Source organism: Bacillus rossius, chromosome 3 (assembly GCF_032445375.1).
Source record: "Bacillus rossius redtenbacheri isolate Brsri chromosome 3, Brsri_v3, whole genome shotgun sequence".
NCBI classification, from domain to species: Eukaryota; Metazoa; Arthropoda; class Insecta; order Phasmatodea; family Bacillidae; genus Bacillus; species Bacillus rossius.
Window position 1 is genome coordinate 32,162,674 of NC_086332.1, and position 19,689 is coordinate 32,182,362.

General features: G+C 34.1%; 1 protein-coding gene across 5 annotated transcripts in view; it reads left to right on the forward strand.

Annotated features, from left to right (window-relative positions):
* The window catches only part of LOC134530476 (ubiquinone biosynthesis protein COQ9, mitochondrial-like), a 29,684-nt gene extending 11,382 nt beyond the window's left edge, over nucleotides 1-18,302 (forward strand). For 3 of the 5 annotated variants that reach the window (XM_063365308.1, XM_063365310.1, XM_063365309.1), the window contains 5 exons: nucleotides 7,099-7,213; nucleotides 8,542-8,748; nucleotides 8,836-8,977; nucleotides 11,232-11,421; nucleotides 17,162-18,302. In XM_063365308.1, coding sequence (XP_063221378.1) covers nucleotides 7,117-7,213; nucleotides 8,542-8,748; nucleotides 8,836-8,977; nucleotides 11,232-11,421; nucleotides 17,162-17,449 — 924 coding nt within the window. In that variant the 5' untranslated portion in view covers nucleotides 7,099-7,116 and the 3' untranslated portion in view covers nucleotides 17,450-18,302. The remainder of the gene's footprint in view (nucleotides 1-7,098; nucleotides 7,214-8,541; nucleotides 8,749-8,835; nucleotides 8,978-11,231; nucleotides 11,422-17,161) is intronic. The other 2 variants (XM_063365311.1, XM_063365312.1) reach the window with 1 other exon arrangement.
* The last annotated feature ends 1,387 nt before the right edge of the window (nucleotides 18,303-19,689 follow it).

The following is a 19,689-nucleotide window of genomic DNA, read 5'->3' on the forward strand; positions in this document are numbered from 1 at the left end:
AGTTTTATTAAGCATCTTGCTTTTCACACTGTTTCTAAAGCTATATGTGTGTCTGTGTGTGTGTATATATCGCACACCTAAAACAAGACTGCCACATCTCAAAAAATACAGTTTTGAGATAATCACAATTGAAAATTTTAATTTGCTCTATTAAGTACATTTTTGTATGTAACTGCTCAATATTTTCGCCAGGTATATAATATTGCAATGGCTATAAGTACAATAAAAATTGTTTGTGGTGCATTATTGAGAGGATTTATTTTATTGTTGTGGCAGTTAAAGGTATCACAATGCAAGTGCTAAACTACCACATTTGTTATTATGGCAGTATTACATTAACATTTTCAAAGTAAGTGTGCCACAATTATAAATATGGCTTTATTGCATTAACACTACATGTCAAGTTTTAATGAAAAGGCGCCACAATTCAAAATATGGCTGTATTGTTTTGGCACTATTGAGGACGGAGAAGTGCCATAATTTAAAATACGGCCATACGGCCATACTGCTGTAACATTAAATTTAGTTCTAATTTCTAAACAATTAAAAATATTGATGTATTGTCTTTGTATTTTTCAAGATTAAAAAAGCAATGTCCAATTAACATAATGTAAGTATTACTGCAACAATAAGAACCAGTAATTGGAACTAACAACAGCAACAAATCAAATGAACGAGACAAAAAACATTAACACCCGACAAAGTAAAACTACATCATGAATTATGGAAACAAATTAACAATATTAATGCACATCAAATGTTTTGAAGTATGGAGTCCAACTTTGACTGGTACACAACCAAATTAATCAGTTTATGCTATTACTTAAAGCAAAATAAAAGTCCAAAATAACATTTTAAGAATAAGTTCAAAAAAAATTAGAAAACTCATCAGTAACAATTGACTGACATCACAAAGCATATTATAGTCACACGCAAATACATAAAACATTCTCATATTGAATTATAGTTCAGAGTTTAACAAGTTACAATAATAAATTACTTAGAATCATAAGGCACAGTAGCATTCTTCCTGGTTTTCAGATGTTCGTAAAACATGTGATAACTCTTTGGAATGAGGTTTGATTTGCACAGTTGCACCAGGTCCTTTTTTTAGCTTCCAGTATCCCAGGACTTTCTGAGAAAGCTTTTTCCAATGTGAGTGTTGATCTTTGCTTTTTCTTGCTCCTTGTTTTTGATGACAGGTTAATTTCCAAGAAATGCTCTTGTTCAAAGGAAGTTTTGTACTGTAGCAATTTGGGTAAGTGTTTAGTCACTTTAATTATTTTAATGTCATGCCACAAAACTTTGCAGCCATCAGTGTTTACTGTGAAGTTGTCTCCCATATTTTGGGCAAGCTTCTTCACATCTATGAAATCCTCTGATACAAGCTCATTAACCACAAAAGATTTTCCATTCTTTTTGGCATTCTGAATTACTGTCACCCATTGTTGCGGACAGTAAATAGAACCACCCTTCAAAATTCTTTTTTTTTTGTTTTTCTATTAGAGAATGCATGGCATCGCCTTCATTCTGTGTATGGCCTACAATTAAGAATTTATGAGTAATAGAAGGAATATCCAGGTTAGAAACTGCATAAAGATACAGGCAAGCCATGTACTTATTCTTCTGTTGTCCACTACAATTATCACTGTAGAAAATGGTTTCTTTTCTAATGCAATTAGATTTTAAAAACAAGTAAACACATGTACCAATTTCGTTAGGTTCTCTGTAGGCTTGATCTTCATTCCACAAATAGCAATGTCCTTCAGAAGTACCCATATTATAAATTGTTAAATTATATGTCACAAATTTGCGACTGTAGTAAAAGTTGGAAACCTGTGCTGAAGGTGCAGTCAAGACAGCCTGTAGGTCATAGGTGGCAACACATGTTGAATCTTTGTTATTCTTAGAAATGTCTTTATCATGCTGCTTTTCTTGCCTGGAAAGTTCAGTTTCACTTTTATGAGAATTAAACTCATTTTGCATTGCCAATTTCTCGTCCTCATTGCAGTTTTTATATTTTTCGCACAATGTGCACTGGTCCTTCTTCGGAACAAAGAAGCCAATATTAAATTTTTGATTAAAAATGTTTGTGTATGTGCTTAGTTTGCATGGCTTGGTATTGTGGTCTGAACAAGCTTTCAGAAACATTCTGTACATTTCTGCAATGGTGAGTTCTCCAGATAAGAATTCCCTTTGGGTATTCTTTCTCAAGTAGTGGGACTCTACCTTTGGGAATGAGTTAATATGATCGCACACTCGTTGAACTAAATCTGGATCCAAACATTTATGTTTTCCATGCTTTCCCCTTAGATCTCCCTCAACAGACGGAAGATCTCTGTTTCCTTTTAACAAAGCAGTTCTGATGGTCCGGTCACCAATGTTTAATGTTGCCATGAAGAATTTTTTACATACTCTCTTCCTAGCCCCACTAATAATGAGGTAATAAGCATTATTGTCTTTTCGAGATGAACCTTCCCGAACATATTTATACCTGGGTGTGATGGCAGTAGTACAATTTACTATGAAAGCACGCTGTAGAGTAATGTCACCCATATTCCAGTAGCTATGAAGTGCTTCTTTGCGTTCTTCTTCGGATATATCTGAAGAGCAATGTTGCTTACATTTGGGACCACATGCTGGCTGTAATTTCTTCTCTTGGACTTCATTTCCTTTAGGAGTGATGTATGCTTCTCCAGTATTATGTTTTCTTTTTAGTATGTTTCTCTTCCAGGAATCGTAACATATTTTCCTTTTTCTAGACATTCGTTTGACTTCTCCTCTCTCGTGTGTGCCAGCCTCCGTATTTTGTGTTTCTTCTGAATGTTCCTTAGTTGCACGTCCCTTTGCTTTCAAGACATTATGTCTTTTTTTTTTCTATAACTGTGTTCTCTTCGCTGTCACAGTCATCAGGTTCTGGGATCCAGTCCTTGTCTGCATCCGAATCATCAAAATCACTTTCACAGAAATCAATTACTTTCTTGAAAACATTTATTCCAGCTACTGAAGTGCTTGGCCCATCATCTATAACTCCAGAGCGTATGTTGAGAGTTGTCACCATGTTGTCTTCATTCACTGCGTCCGTGTTCTGGATATGATCTTGCTGTACTACATTGGAATTGTCAGTCTGAATCAGCCCCTGTTCTTTTCTAACATTACAGTTTATTACATTTGTACCTAAAACCAAAAGAGAAGGATTGCAATTAATTAAGTAAGATAGGTGAACAAAATATAGTGTGCACAATTGATCCAGACAGAGAGCACAACCATAATAAAACCAAGAAATAGTTAATGGAAATAGTAAAAGTAATGAGGTAACATTTTGACAAGTGCTCTAACCAAAAAATGAATTTGGATTTAAAAACTACATAGAAAACATCAAACAATGATAATGTTATTATTTACTTCAAATTAACCTGAGTGGTTACTGTATATTCCAAAGTGAAGGCAAAACAATTTTTTATGACTTTTTCTTTACCATTGTGTTGAAGTATTGTGGAAAATGTTCCATCTATAATTATTTTTCCTTTTACAATTAGTATTTAAATGTGGACTCTTTAATTTACTTACTAAATTGATGTAACCACAAAAATCAAATTTATTTTGCATAGTACATTCGTTAGGTACTGCACTTGTTCATTTGTTGCAATGGGTTTGATTGATTAATACAAAAATAATTTTGGATTTTCACCATTGCTTGGAACAACTTGTCTTATGTTTTCTTTTGTATGTGTTCTTTGAAGCAATGGCGAGTCCAAAATGATTTTTTTTTTATTAATTAAACAAGACATGATATTTGATGTTCATGCTTTTCACACTTTTTGTCATGAGCCAAACTTTACAAAAAGCAAAATACAAAATTAAATTGATACAGGCAGTGTCAAGGAACTGCAGAATTTGTTGAAAAAATTTCCTAGTGACATAATTTTGTCTACAAAAAATTACTATGGTCTTCAGGATTCATAATTTTTGTAGGTACCTAACGAAACTTGTGAAATATAATTAAATTACCAAATTATTAAACGCTGTATTGTTATAACCATCAAAGAAGAATGAATGGACGGTAAATTATACACAAGTCACAAATGAATAAATTCATAATGAGCCGGGGAAAGGAAAAATGTTAATTTTTCAACCGAGATCGCCTTAATCTTGAGATTTAATTTATTTTCTTGTAAAAATAATTGCAGAATAATATAACAAAACAGGTTTGCCATTTTTTTATATTGCCTTATAGTAAAAAATAAAAATGTTTGCCAACTGTTACCTATTTAATTGAGATTTTATACACAGATGAGCTCTGAAATATCTTTTTACTGTATTACATTTTCACAAGTAGGCTCCTACTATGTAAAAAATTAGTAATATAATAACAATGTTCAATTCAGACACAGCCTCACATTAAAACAACATGGTATGTGCTTCTCTCCACAGCCGTTATGCTAATTGGGGTTGTAGCAATATTGTAATAAAACAAGTTACCTGCATTTTCACAGTTGTTAACATCGGGTAATATCAAGCTCACGAGGTATCTGCCCCGAGACGTCATAATATTCCTATTACGTGAAAAAATCTATTTTCATAACATTCACAACAATACAACGATGTACCAAAATAATATACCTACACCATAACAACATAATAAACAGAAACAGATAACTGATGTTATTAATTCACAATACCAACTTCTGAAAAAAAGTCATTCTGAGTATGAAAACACTGATTCAAACAACTGAGTGCTATCTAGCGACTGTGGTACTAACTACTACAAAATGTACTATAAATATCTCAACTGCTTTGCCAAAGATAAGTAAATAATTGAATATAAAATGACATGACATCCAGACAGCAATATTATCTGCAGCAATGCGAAACTGCCACAAGTAGATATGTGGCTTATAATAAAATGTGCACTACAGTGTTAAACTGACGTAACATCAAATGTGGCATCTAGTAAAATTCTCTTCACAGATTAAAACTGCCATATTTAGACATATGGCACACATTTAAATATTTCCACATTGTTAAACTGCCACATCACTAGTTGAGGCATGCTACAATTATAGGAAAAAAAATTAAAACTGCCACATTTCAAAATGTGGCGGTATTGAAGTGTTGAGCAACCTTACTATTACAAATAGTGTATGTGCAATATAACCATAAAATAAAATGTGGCAGTGTTGGTTAGCAGAACCTACAAAAACACAAGAATTCTAAACTGACACATCTCATCAAACAATGAAATTTGAGCAGATACAGATGTGGCAGTTTTTCACCGGGAAACAGGCCACTTTTCGACACGGAAAACTGGTATAACTCGAAATTGACCATTTTTGAGTTGTGGCGGTATTGTTTTGGGTGTGCGATATAATATAGTAATTTATTTGTGTAAAGGTTTTGTTGTCTAATTTCAACTGATACATTTTTTGAACAACACAGATGTTCTCAAATGTGAAACCTTTACATTGTATGTGCAAGTGTTGGTGTCATAGTTTCCAGTTTATTAAATTGTAATGTTATTTGAAGGCCCACATGTATACCTTTTATGAAGTCATATGTCCTTGGTCTTGTGACCACATTTACCTTTTTGTTGTATTACAATGTCAATGTATTCATCAAATATAATTAAGGGTGGGAAATCAGATAACGAATTTCTAGGAAAGTTTAGTAAACTAAGTACTTAAAAGTTTATTTGGATGAGATGGTATTAAATCACACAGCATGAGGACCAAGATGGAGGGGCAGCCTTCAAGGCTATAGCGTGTGTCTCATCTTCAGATTGCAATATACATTTTAATGTGTATTTACTGTCTCCTTCCAGTGCACAATATCTGCTATTAACACTGTCCTTGTTTCAGTGTGCTCTAAAGCCAGAATTCCCAAAGAGCACAAAAGTTTTAGAGACAACTTTATAATTTAACTTAATTATTTTTAAAAGAAAAATTTGGAATGAAATTTTGGAAATACTTTTATTATCGTATTTCATCAAGAGCATCATCTGGTGATATTTTTAATGTTATATTTTTAAGGTAACAGATCTGAAATATGCCATCTTGGTTTCAATATTTTTTGTCACCAAATTTTCTTTATCTTTTAATATTACAAATTTTGGCTCTGTTTGATTATGGAACATAGTTAATGTAATTTATTTTTATTAATAGTGACCAACTGCTAAGTTTCTCCTGTGAGATAATAATTGGTGTTTAGAATTAATATTTTTTTTTTCTTTCAGAATGTTTACAACTGTAATAATACTCTCAAAAGAAATTATTTTATAGTCTTAGAAAAATCAACACATAGTAAAATTAAAAATTACTAAAGCTGATGATTATGTAATTATAGAAAATAAAAATTTAAATGTTAACAATTTCGGAAGTATCTGGAAGCAGTTATCATTTACTCTGTACTGTAATGTAAGTGTGAGACAGATATAGTAGCCAACAAAAGAGAGAGCTTTTTTTTACCCAAAGTGTGCTTTTCAAGCTGAAGTTGGATGTGGTGGGGAGGCAGTACCTATTGTAGAGCAAGTAGCAGTGGGATTCTGCCCCACAAACTGAGGTGATAATAGATATGCCGTCTTTTCAACTGTTACCGAACTCATGAGACTCAAACAATACCAAACAGATGACTTCTATAGCAAATGTTTAGATTTTATTCAAACCACAAAATTGTGTCATTCTGTAGCATTCAGCCAGAAAAGATTCCAAAATATAAAGTTTTTTTTTCTAGTTTGCTTATGCAAAAGACTGTCATGTATTTCCTGATTAGTAATTTGTAAATAAAATCTAATTTCAAGCATGTAATAACTTTTTTTCTGTAATTTAAGGAAATGGCAGTCACATGGTGCTCTGTATGCAGTAAGTTTAGCCTCCTGTTTGAGTAAAGCATATTGCAGAAAATTTGGGCAGAGTTTAAAATTGTCAGATTCCTCCATTTGCCTTTTGACATAAGTTATAAGCAGTATCAGTTTTCTGGTTTATTCATATTTTCATGCCAGTTTAATGCGTAAGCATCTCTCGAATTAAGTCTATGGAGATTCTGAACATGCTGTGTAGTCTAGTCACAAAATTACTAACCTGTATCATTTTACATTTGCAGGCTTGCTGTTAACATTTCATGATGTTGCTTAATGCATACATGCTGCCATGTCGCATTGTAATGGGGTTGTGTTTGCCAAAGAAGTGGTTTTTATTGCAACAAAAATCTTTTTCAGGTAAGATTCAAATTTTGAATTTATTAGATTTGCAGTCAGCACTTTTTCTGGAGTTTTGTAATAAACATTAAAACACTTTTTCTGTCATAATAAAAAAATATTGCTATCATTTTAATTGTTTTTTTTGTTTTTTTCCCCCCTGATTGATTTGACATCATATCTCTGACACAGCTTCCTCATTAAATATTAAGATCCGAGGTATTAAAATTTCCTGAAACAAATGTAGGACCAGTTTTAATAACCTCAATCCAATAATATTCTGTATGTGTAACGTTGGATTATTTATTGGACAGAAATGGAATTAACATTATGTATGTACATATATCTTATATAACATTAATTGTTTTTACATCCCGGATCTCTAATTACTTAAGGATGTATCATCACTTGCACACTTTTTACACCCATGATATTACACTAAGTGAATATCTGTTGAAAGTATGTGGGGCAGAAAAACTAATACAAGGAGGTATTGAGTTAAAATCTTAGAAATAGTCCTTAAACCATTTCGGATGTCCATTTGTTTTTTTAACAATCATTTGCGTGAGTCGATGCACATGTTTTTGTGTAAATGAAAAATTCAGTATCGAGCTATCATTGAATGTTTATTTTTGAAAGGAAATAAGCCTACGCAAATTAAAGACGAGTTGGACGCTGTGTACTGGGACTCTGCAAACATGGACATCCAAACATGGCCATACCAGCTTGGGTGACAATGAACGTTTGCGTCACCAAAAAACTGCAGAGGGGAATCAGTTCAAAAAAAAAAAGGCAGACTGTTCATTTCGCCAGGAAAGTGGTGGTGACTTGAAAAAGGAAAAACATGACAGGAGCATACTACGCATCATTACTTGACAAGCTGATGGCAGAAATTGCAGAAAAAGGTCACATTTACAGAAAAAAAATTTTTATTTCACTGAGACAATGCACCAGCTCACACCTCAGCGATTGCCATGACGAAAATATACTAACTGCGGTTTGAACTGCTTGACCCAACCTCCTTACTCACCAGATCTAAACCCAATTTATTTTTTGTTTCTCAGGCTAAAATTTGTGCTCTTAGGACAGAGATTTTTGTCAGTTGAGGAGGCCATCATCACCTTCTTAAACTATTTTGCAGAGACTCAAGCAAATGAATGTTAAAAAACAACTGTTTGTCCAAAATGGCTGAAATTTCAGAGAGTGTATTCCAAAGCATGCGCAAACACATTCCCCAGTTTTTGTTGACGAGTGCTGCCATCTTCATGTTTAAGTCAGAAAATTTGCAGACAAACCTCGTACAGCTTTAATTCTTGATCCTTTTATTGTCACTGTTGGATGTTCCGCAGGTTTCCGAAACTTTAGCATTTCAGCTAGATTGCATGTTGACAACACTAACACTCGCAATGGCATGGGTGGTTTGGAAAGAGACTCTGGTGACTCTCAGTCTGGGGAAGAAAGCCACACGTACGAGAAGAACATCAAAGATAAAATACTTGCTGCATCTCTACCTTTTGTTCATACACACGGCTGGACAAGACATGCTTTAAGTGCAGGTAAGGCCTGTAAGATGCTCCTTTGGGTTTTACCGTACTTTAGTTTAAAAAAAAACCTTGCGTTGATATTGTTCTTTGCTCGTGCAGGTGCCGAGTCTGTTGGGTACGCAGGAGTTGCCCACGATCTGTTCCCCAAAGAAGGAGCTGAGTTGGTCCTTTATTTCTGCTCCTTGTGCAATGCGCAGCTGGCTGAAAAGCTAAAGAACGATACAGAACAAGAAGGATACAAGTGAGACCAAAATGTTTTTATAATTGGTTCATAGTTAACTGGATACAAGCTTGGTGGTTCCTTTCTGCCTGTCTGTAGATCCTTGTGATTTATCTCGAACATGCTTGCATTCATTTCTCTATTATATGAAATCGAGATGTGTCTGTTCAGTGTGTTTCCACTTACTAAGAAATTTTTTGAAGTGAAACTTCTTTGCTGAGGAGGGTACTATTTTTGAGCATTACGAAAATTCCGAACACATGAGAGGATTAGTTAGGTACTTGGTGGGGGAACTGGTAAAGAAGGAGACAGCAGGGGAGAGGTGAAATGACACAGCATACTTTCACACTTGCATACTTGTGCAATAAAATAATTCAGCACTTACATACTTGCATTTTTTTTATCTGCGACCTCAGCAAAGAGTATTATGTTTCCTATACCTAAATAATAAGCAAGAAATTTCACTATTGTTTTGCATGGACTCCATGCACACATTTTTTACAAATATTTTGTTATAATATTAACAATGAAATAACTATAATGTAAGCTAGGATTCACAAAATAGTTCTAAACAGTTGTACGTTACAATATAAGTTTTGTTTTCCCATTACGTGTTTAAAGGTGGATAGAACATTTTTGAACAGACACTCCTCAAGTTGTATGTGCGTGGTAGAACAGCACGTCTTATACAATGTTGCTAACTTGGAACACCCAAATGTTTCATCTTGCTGCATGCTGTTCAGCATTGCCAAACATGCACACATTGTGCTTCTCAAAGTTTTAATGTCTAAAAAACTGTGGTAAACCCATAATTTAATGTATTTGATATAGTGATGTGTTAAAGGTCATTGGTTGAGTTTCGTGTAGCTCCCAGTTATTTAGTAAGTTAATAATAATTAAAAGATTAAAGTATGGCTTCAGGTAGATTTCAGAGAAAGACTACCTATTTCAGTCGTTAATGCGAAATGACTTTTGGAAAAATTGTACCCTAGTTTTTAGTTTCATAGTGCCTAGATGTCTAAACCAACAGCTCAAAAGTTTGTGTGTATACACACCTACTCTTGGCATTTACCAGTTCTAACCTGCTATTATCTGTCAGACTTTAGCAAATATTAAAAGCTTGTAAAAATTTTATTTTTGCTGTCATGCCATAAAATTTGATAAAGAACTCAAAACTAAAACAACAACAACAAAATGGAAAATTATCCTAGAAGGTGGGACATAATCCCCCTTGAATTAATTTTTTTTTTTCTTGTTGGTTACACATTCACTCAGGACAGAAAAAAATTAATTGGCAAGAATTTTTGTTTGTGATTAAGGTGAATTTTTATTAATTTAGGCTTATTTCATAGTTTATCATGCATTTCAGTGCTACTTTGTGTGTTAGCTGGAATTATGGCTTACGTTGTGTTAGGGTTGGTTGATTTAAACCACGGTTTAAATCATGGTTTAAACCAAGTAGTTATCATTTTAAAAAAAATTGTTTTAAATAATATATTTTTAAATAGAATATTTAAATTTTTTTAAAGAAAGGTCTACTTCCTCTCTAATAACAAATGTTTGGTTATAAATGTATCTTGTGATTTACAGGAACAAAACATTTATATTCTAATCATGAGCTTATTATTTAACATATCTTAATAAGTTATAAATTAAACTCAGCTAAATAATCATCTAAAATTAAAAATATTAAATAGTTAATTTCTTTTCTATGGGAAATTCCTAACTGAAATGTAAATCGTCATTCTATGAGAAACGCCCATTCTATGGAGAATCCTCCTCCTATGGAGAAATAACTTTTTTTTTTTATAAAAAAAAGTCCTATTCAGATGTGCAAATGTATTTTATGGACTTCATTTCTTTGATGTTATAACTTTTCTGGTTCAACATGAGTGGTAAAAAGCAGGATGTTGTATGGCTTTCACTTGAACATGATGATAACAAAAATAACTAATGTAATAAAAAATGTGGTTTAAACCTGAAAAACCAGGTTCAAACAAAAAAAAACCTAGTTTAGTTTTTTAATGTTTCTTTTTTCTTTCTCAATCCTGTTTGGTGTACATTCTAACTTAAATATTGAGATAATTGTTATTTTATCACATTTCAACATAAAATCTTGTCCTATCATCTGCTTCATCAATCCCTCCTGTAGGTTAGCTGTGAAGTGGTACTAAAAGTAACCAAGCATGGCCGTAAAAAACTACATTCATTGAAAAATAAAGCCGGTTTATAAAGTTATCATCTAGCTGAAAATAAGACGTGTGGAATTTTCCAGGCAAATGGAGACTCAATTATTTATCAGAAATGCAGTGGAGACAAGGCTAAGAATGATCATCCCTTACATCGACAAATGGCCACAAGCTTTGGCGATTCAGTCATTGCCAACAAATGTTCCAGCATCTCTTGCCAACTTACTTACTACGGTTGATGATATCTGGTACTATGCTGGTGACAAATCAACAGACGTAAGGCAATATGTGTTTTTAATTAATGCACTGAAAGCAATATCAAGTTTATCTGTTGGATTGATAAACATGCACAATTTTGTTAAATGATCTTATTCCTTTTCATTGTTTGTTACTAATTACAGTACAGTTCCAACATTTTCACTTGAAAAGAAAGTATTTTTGATTGAAATGCCTCATTTCCGAATGGCGATGCTGCAATGTCATTGAGCCATGGCAAGATCTAGCGGCAAAAAACCTTGGTCAAGTTGTCGCTGTGCCAAAACAAAACTGTTGGTACAGTTTAGGGTATGAAGTGCCTATCTGCAAAAACTGTAATGCAAAACTCTTTAAAGTTGTGTATTCTGATGTCAGTGGTGGGAAAATTTAGAAATTGGGGTGTGTAAGTTTCAGGTGGTGATATTTTGCCACAATATAGATGTTATTGCTATAAAATATATGGATTTGATAATATTTTTGCACAAATTGGTTTTCATTCACAAGTAAAAAAGCGTATAGAATTAAAATAATTATAAATTAATCAGGAGTAGGCATAGGACTATGAATAAAACATGAGTTATAACTAGTTTGTTTTAGAAAAACAAATATTTTTATAGTACATGTGTGCGTATAAAATGCAGTTTTCAAATCACGACTGCCCGTCTATTGTTTCATGGCTTTGTTTGAGGTAGCATTTGTTATTTTGTGTGACCTCATGCCATATGCCGGCAAGGCCTTGCTGACATCTGGTGGTAAGGATGTGTTGGCTCACTGTGCCCGCGACCTCAGGCAGAGTGGTCGCAAGGGTGAGGCAAGTCTGCCCGCCACAAGCCCGAGTGTGTGTGGTGTAGAAGTAATTAGTCATTATAACTTTCCCTTGATAAATATGTATGACTGTTCATAGACCATGTCATAATAAAAATTCTGGCATTGAAACAGAAATGAGCCGATCACATATTTTATGTAAATTATGCAGACTTTGAGATATTTTCATTATGTCATGAGCTATTTACTAATACATTTAAAAATTTCAGAATTAATATAACAATACATGAGACATTCCAAATTACTGTTTGTGTAACATTTAGCAGCAATTTTTGAAGCCATAATTAAAAAAAAAAAACTATTAAACTCTTTCATCTCTTAGAAGCTTTTGGCATTATAATAGTTATGAATGGTCAAATGGTTCTATTTAGGGTGAAAATGAATTCACTTTAATTGCAAGGGGAAAACATTTAATTAAATAATGCCGTAAACGACTACAGAAAACTCAGTCACACAAACCTTTGTAGATAGTGCCTTCTCTCTTACAAATCTCTGTTAAAATTATTTATTATAATAGTCTTGACACAGTAGGAGAAACCCAATACCTGCTAAGTGAGTTTCGCCTCCCGACGTCAAGCCAATCACAAAGCGTTCTTAGCCTGTTTGAAAACCTCAAAATTTGTGACTTCTCAAGAAACATTTTTCATTCGAAAGTCATGTTTCAGTTTTTTTTTGTGATATGCTTATTTAATATAACCCTAATTATAACAACTTTTAGTGTTATCAATGAAATCTCTTACACATGCATGTTCCCCACAAATATTGTTTGTGTGTCCCTTAGCCATTAAATTTTTTTTTTGTAATAATTAGAAAATATGGTACATTAAATATTTGATATTAATAGTATATATTAAGGCTCAGGCTGGATGATCTTGTTTGTTGTACTCTTTACTCCCGTCTACAATTGCAATATCCTAAAATATGTCCAACAACCACTGATTTCTGTTTGGCCCACGTGACTCTCTGACATCACGTGTGGTGTGGACGATTGTCCAAATACATTGGTCGACTTTAAGTTTTTGACCCAATCTGTATCCTTTGGTAGCATAGAAGAATGAACACTCATGATATTTGCTGTTTGTGGTTTCTATTTCAAAAGGTAAACAGAAAATAACGAACATTTATTAGAATTTACTTTTGTGTTACAGAATATTAATTAATATTATTGAACTCCCACAAATTTCACAAGTCAACTAAATATTCAAATATTGCATGAAAGTAGTATGTTACACCTCGTCAGTCTCTCCCGATGACTGGTGGTAACTTGTGGATCTTTTGATTTCAGAAGGCAAAATAATGATTTCGTCCAGACACAGTTCCTCTTTTCTTATTTTACTTTTGGTTATTTTCCATTATATAATATAAGTATATAATATAAGTTGATTAACAGAAAACATATACAACATGGATTCAAGATCACATTTTTAAAAGAATGGGCCAGCCCTTATTAGACAATTATATAGATAATTAACACAATTTAAATAAATTTTGTGACAATAAACATGTTAAAGAGTCATAGAAAGCTTCTGGATGTCTTATCTGAGAAACGTCGTGGTTGGATGCTAGTCCGAAAAGGTTTTAAAAACTGAAGGGCTGGCGGTTTGAAGATTGCTAGGCGAAGTGGAACAGCTGATGGGACATCAGGGGGCCTTAGTCATCCGGCCCGTGGAGACTGATCTGGTCCTTGGAAAAGTACCCGGTAGTTGTACCCTGGTACTCGGTCCCTGTCTGTGAACAGATCCGAAACACATATGTTCAGGACTGATTACAGACAGTTGATGAAATAGGCAGAAAATACCTTCTAGTCACGATGATGGTCGGGGAGTGATGGTAGTAAAAACTCACCAAACAGGGTGATGTCTTCCAGGGTCTGCCCAATTGTTGAGCACACAAACCCGCCGCGGATGTTTCATGATTTTTAAAAAAAATTGTTTATGATAACTACGACATGACTACTCGAGCCAGATCTACATGGACTGACTAACGCCTAAACACTACCGTTGTGGGAATCATCCCTTGTCTAGTTTATTCACATCTTAAAAGGAAAAATGGAGAGGTGTCCCGATGATGTCAATTCAAAGCAGTCAGTCCCGAATCGCGGCGTGCAGTAAGTTTGGGGAGGCTGAGACTCGTAATTAAAAGATGACGTTAAAGGAAGAAAGGGGGGAAGGCTTCGGCTTTCAGACCGAAAGGTTCTGAAAATTACCGAGGTGCTTGTCGAGAAAGGCAGACTTTGATATCTTGAAGTTGGTGGTACTGCCCGATGTCAGTGCGACCTACTGAGGTGTGGCTGAACCGAGTAGAGGTCGACTCGCACGAGGCGACTGCTAGCAGCATTTAGCTTATGGGGCGGACTGAGCCAGCGCTCTGGTGGCCTTGGAAGGAACTACAGGGTACTGGTTACTGCAGGAGGTGCCAGAGGGCAGGCATTTTGCAGGCGTTCAAACTCTCAGGGGAAGTGATTCGCAAAACTACCACTAGGTGGCATAAGCATGTACACTTGGGACTAGTGTGGTGGCCTTGGAGAGAGGCCGACCCTGGCCGGGGTTAGTGGCCGGTCAAAGCCCTGGGCCAGTGTTCCCAGGAAAACTTGGAGAGGTGGGGGGTGTGGGGACTGCTGATGACAGTGGGAAAGATGCTCTACAGGACCCGGAGGCGTGACTATACTTTGGCGAAGATGATTTGCGATCATGTCAAGAAGTGCTCGCGTCAGACGAGATCTTGGAAGTGGCCTGCCCTAAGAGCTTGCAAGTCATAGCAGTTCTCGTCACGGATCGGAGGCGAATTACAGGCGACGTCTGTGCGCCAAGGCGGGGATAAAATGATACTGATTCTGACTGGCAAAAGACTCTGCAAAAATCGGATCTAGGGCTAGGAAAAATTGGTGAGACAGGTCTGACAAAGGTTGAATGGGAGTGTACAGGAGGAGGAACAAGTTTAAGTTCTTGCAGCAGAGGAATGACTGGTGACATTATTTAATTTTTAAAAAATTTAAATTTAAAATTGTGCCAAAAATACTAGTTGGCGGCACAGTAGTAAACATAAACAATTGAAAAACAATTATTTTGGCGCTCTATACATATTACTGTGCTCTGGTGACTTCTTTAGAAATCAGTATATTTGGACATCACAATTGTAGACTAGGCTGTTAACTTTGCAACAATGTGATGTAATTCACATTAGTATAAGGACAATCTGCCCACAGGTTTGGAATATTATAGACAGGACTTAATTGTTACTGTAGCTGGAGCCAGTTAACAGTTACATTCTAAATCTAAAATAAGTCTAAATTAATTTTTGAATATTAGGGTATAGGTAAAGTATGAGATATTTTCTAGCTGGTTAAGTTAATTTCTTAGGTGGCAAAAAAATAGTACCAGTTCTTTTAATGTCCAATATTTAGTTTTTAGAGATGATAGAAATTTTCAACTTACAGTGAAGAAAAGAGGTGGTGGTGTTCTGTCGCTGTCAACAAGCACAAATTTTATCAGTTTATTACTTTCTTGGCATCAAAGCTGTCCAACTGAAAATAAAATTAATGTCTACCAAATCAATATTCTTTGGTACTATCTACTTACCTCCAGATATCACTCCTAAAGTTTACTTGGAATACTTTGAGTCCTTGGAAGATAAACTTCTATCCTGTGGTGACAATAAATATAGTAATTCTTGGTGATTTTAACGTTCCTGGTGTTGACTAACTAATAATATTATTCATTCACATGTCAAAACTAAAGCCAATTATTTATTCAACTTTACAGCTAGTCCCATAACACAATACAATGATACCTACCCTTTTATAAATCTTTTATATCTTTGTCTCTCTAATCTTTCAGACTGTATAGTCAAATGTGCTATTGATGTACTTATCAAAGAAGATCCATATCATCTGGCTTTAAATATCAGCATCACATTAGACACATAAAGTAATAATATTAATCCTCCTTTATTTACAAATTACAGAGTTGCAAATTTTCTTGGTTTTTACAACTCTATTACAAAACATGACTGGTCATATTTTTACAATTCTTCTGATGTAAATGACATTGATCAACTGACAAACTGTTATTTCCAATAAAATCTACACCTTTACCCACTAACTTAAAAAAAAAAAAAAGTCTAATTATCCTCCAAGAAACATTTTCACAAGCTATACAGAAAAAACAACCTTTTACTACGAAACATAGTTTTCTTATTTTCACAGATTATTGAAATCTCTTATAAAGCGTGACAAAATTCATTGGACTCTATCTACGAACAATAATGTTAAGAACAACCCTAAAACATTTTGGAGATATGTTAAATTAATAAAAGATGGTTATTATAAACAACTATTCTTAAAGTTACATGTGATATTTCCAATGATCCTAATGTGGTATTGAATTTTTTTGCACAGTATTTCTTTAGTGTAGGTATATGTGACACCAAATTCTAATCCTCCCATGACTACCTTGGTAATGTCTTCTGAGTCCTATCTGTCCCTATTTCCAAAAGCCTTATATTGGGCTGACGTTATTGTATCTTTGCCTCTATTGCATTGTTGTATCGTTTCAATTTTCATAGTTAATGTTTCTTCCTGCATGGCACTTTCAAAAACACACTTTGGCAATCATTAAGTGTCAATCCCAGAGTTTTTTTTATTCCTTTGTCCCTCCACCATTCCTCTTCGTTCACTCTTTTGAATTCTTCTCCTTTCTCCTGCACTCCTTTTAAATATCTGCTCTTCCCACCTCCTTTTTGGTTTTTCTTGGAACCTTCTTTCTTTGTATTTTAACTCCATCATTTTCCTAGGCAGTCTCTCTCTTCACTTGTAACATGTTTAAATAAAAGCACAAGCAAATTCAATATTTTTTAGTAACCTGTATTAAATAGTTGTTTGCATGGGAGTGGGGGTGCCTGGCAGGAGCGGACGCGCTAACAGACAGTGTTTCTCCAGTTCGGCTGGTACACAAGGCGGGCGGGTCTGGCCGGACTCTACAAGGTGACGGAACTGAATCTGGTGCAAGACAAGTCGGAGGACTTCCACCACACGTGGCAGTTCCTGAGCCGTCGCGTCGACGATGCCGCCAACCTCCACGGGCTCTTGCAGCAAGCCGGCGAGGTTCCTCGGGTGGCGAGAGAGGCTGCTTCAGCTGTACTTGTCACGGTACGCCACACGTGCCCACTCAAGTTTTGTTGTGGGTCAACAAATAAAACTGTGGGGCAAAAAACACCACTGCATTAAAATTACTGGGAGTTCTGCTTGACCTTTATCCAGGGAAGATGACTTCAAGATCAACCACATCTTCGCCTCTATGACAGTGTTGTATTGTTACAGTTTTCATTTTTCATAGTTAATGCTTCTTCTTGCATGGCACTTTCAAAAACACACTTTGGCAAACATTAAGTTTGAATCCCAGGGCTTGTTATTCCTCTTTTCTTGAGGAAACTAGAATGTGTTATCTGAATTAACTTTGTTTGATTTGCAAAAAAAAATCAATAAAATTGCTGCTCATTCCAAAAATTAAGTGCTGCTGCATTCATTTCATGTTTGAAAAAATATTGTATTGATTTTTAACTTCTAAGTGGCATTTTTCTACTAATAAAGGTAACATCTTCAATTTGATGTCAAGTTATATATAAAAAATTTTTTTCAGGCACGCAACATGATTGGTTTAAACCTCGGCCGAAGATAAGATGAAAAGTTGTGGAAGATTTCAGTATTAAGGTTACCAATGTATAATTTACAGTCTTTTGTGTTTCAAATTATTTGCTGATTATTGACCAAACACTAATCATTATTTCATGCAGTATTATCAAACTTGAAGAACTTAAAAACTAAGGTTTTTTTTCTTTCTAACTTTCCTCTTGTATAATTTGGTTGACACATATAATTACAATAGAAGTTTAGAGAAATTATTTTCCATCGAAATTTGCACAGGTATTTTATATTCAATGTTTCTTTTTTTTTTTTTTTTAATGAAAAAAATTAAAATCTATATTGTTGTAATTGAGTGAATTTTCTATGTACATATCTCTGAAATTGTCATAAAATATTAAACATTCTGTTGTGAAATTAAATACTCTTTTAACTTTTATTCCTGAGAACTTCTTATTTTATTTTGTAGTGTTGTTTAATGTTACTGTTAATATGTAAGGCCCATTATACACATGCCAATGAAAATTATTACTTTTCTAATCCTGTAATGTATAAACAAGATTTTATTGTTTTATTTTTAGACCAATTTAATTTTAAAACAAGACATTTCTGCCTTACTGTTTTTATTTCTATAAAGTCTTGTTGTTCATAAAGATGATGTATTAATATAACACTGAACTGTTCCATAGTAATTTCCTGCATAATACTAATTCTTATTGTGGTACATGATGCATTTTTTCAAAATAATTTGTAATATGCATATCAAGGACAGGATTTACTCTGAAAAATATAAATTATAAATCAATCAGCAAGTATTTGTGTCTGAAAACTATAGCAAAGTCAGTAATGTAAAAATGAGAAAGTAAAGTGAAATTAAATTTGTCCTATTTTGTTTATAGATATTAGTACAAATTTTAAGGTATGTAAATTACATACACAGAATTTAACGCAATTATTATTTTTGCAATTTGTGTTAATTTTTTGTTAAAATTCTGATAAATTTGTAATTTTTTTTTTAAATTTAAGTACTATATTTGGTGTATTTACCTGTGTTTTGGTGTTGCACAATGTATTGACAAGCTTTTCTGTGTTATTTTGGTTTCTTCGCAATGCTCTATAATATCTTGTCCCTAGTAACGGATTAACTCGTAGTGTCACACAGGCTTTCCCATCCTATAATATCTATGACTCTTATTGCCCAACGGTAAGTGTCTATATCTGCATTTATTATAATTGTAATGAAAGCCACACAGACTTTTTGTAAACAAAACATCATGTATGAGCACACACATTGTGTGAATCATCATGTGATCTTCTGTTCGTTAATGCCAGTCTATGAACACACGTGATCAGTTGGTCTGACCAATTGCCTCCCACCGTGGTGATCCGTGTTCAGTGCCTGGAAGTACTGGATTCTTGCTGGTGTAAAACATGGCAGATTTTTCCATTGGCTGATTTGTTTTTTTGAGTAGGTAATCCCGTTCATCCCATCAAATTCATCCCATAACTTATGTGACAAAGTGCAAAGAAATGCCTCCAATGGCCAAACAAAAGTTTTCCTGAGTTTTGCATTGATTTTTAAACCCAGCATGTATAAAAAAATATATAACGAAATGCTTAAAATTTATTTTCTCCAGTACTGATCAAGACAAGTGATTTTGCTAACAAAACACAAGAGAATTTTCCCTCAACTTTTTTTTTTTCCTGGTAAGTTATTATACTTTAATTTTTTGTTGCATTATTAATATATTCTCACATGCATCATATAGCATTATTGAAATTAACTTGTTAATTTTTAGGAGCTAGAGTAGTTAACAGATAGAACA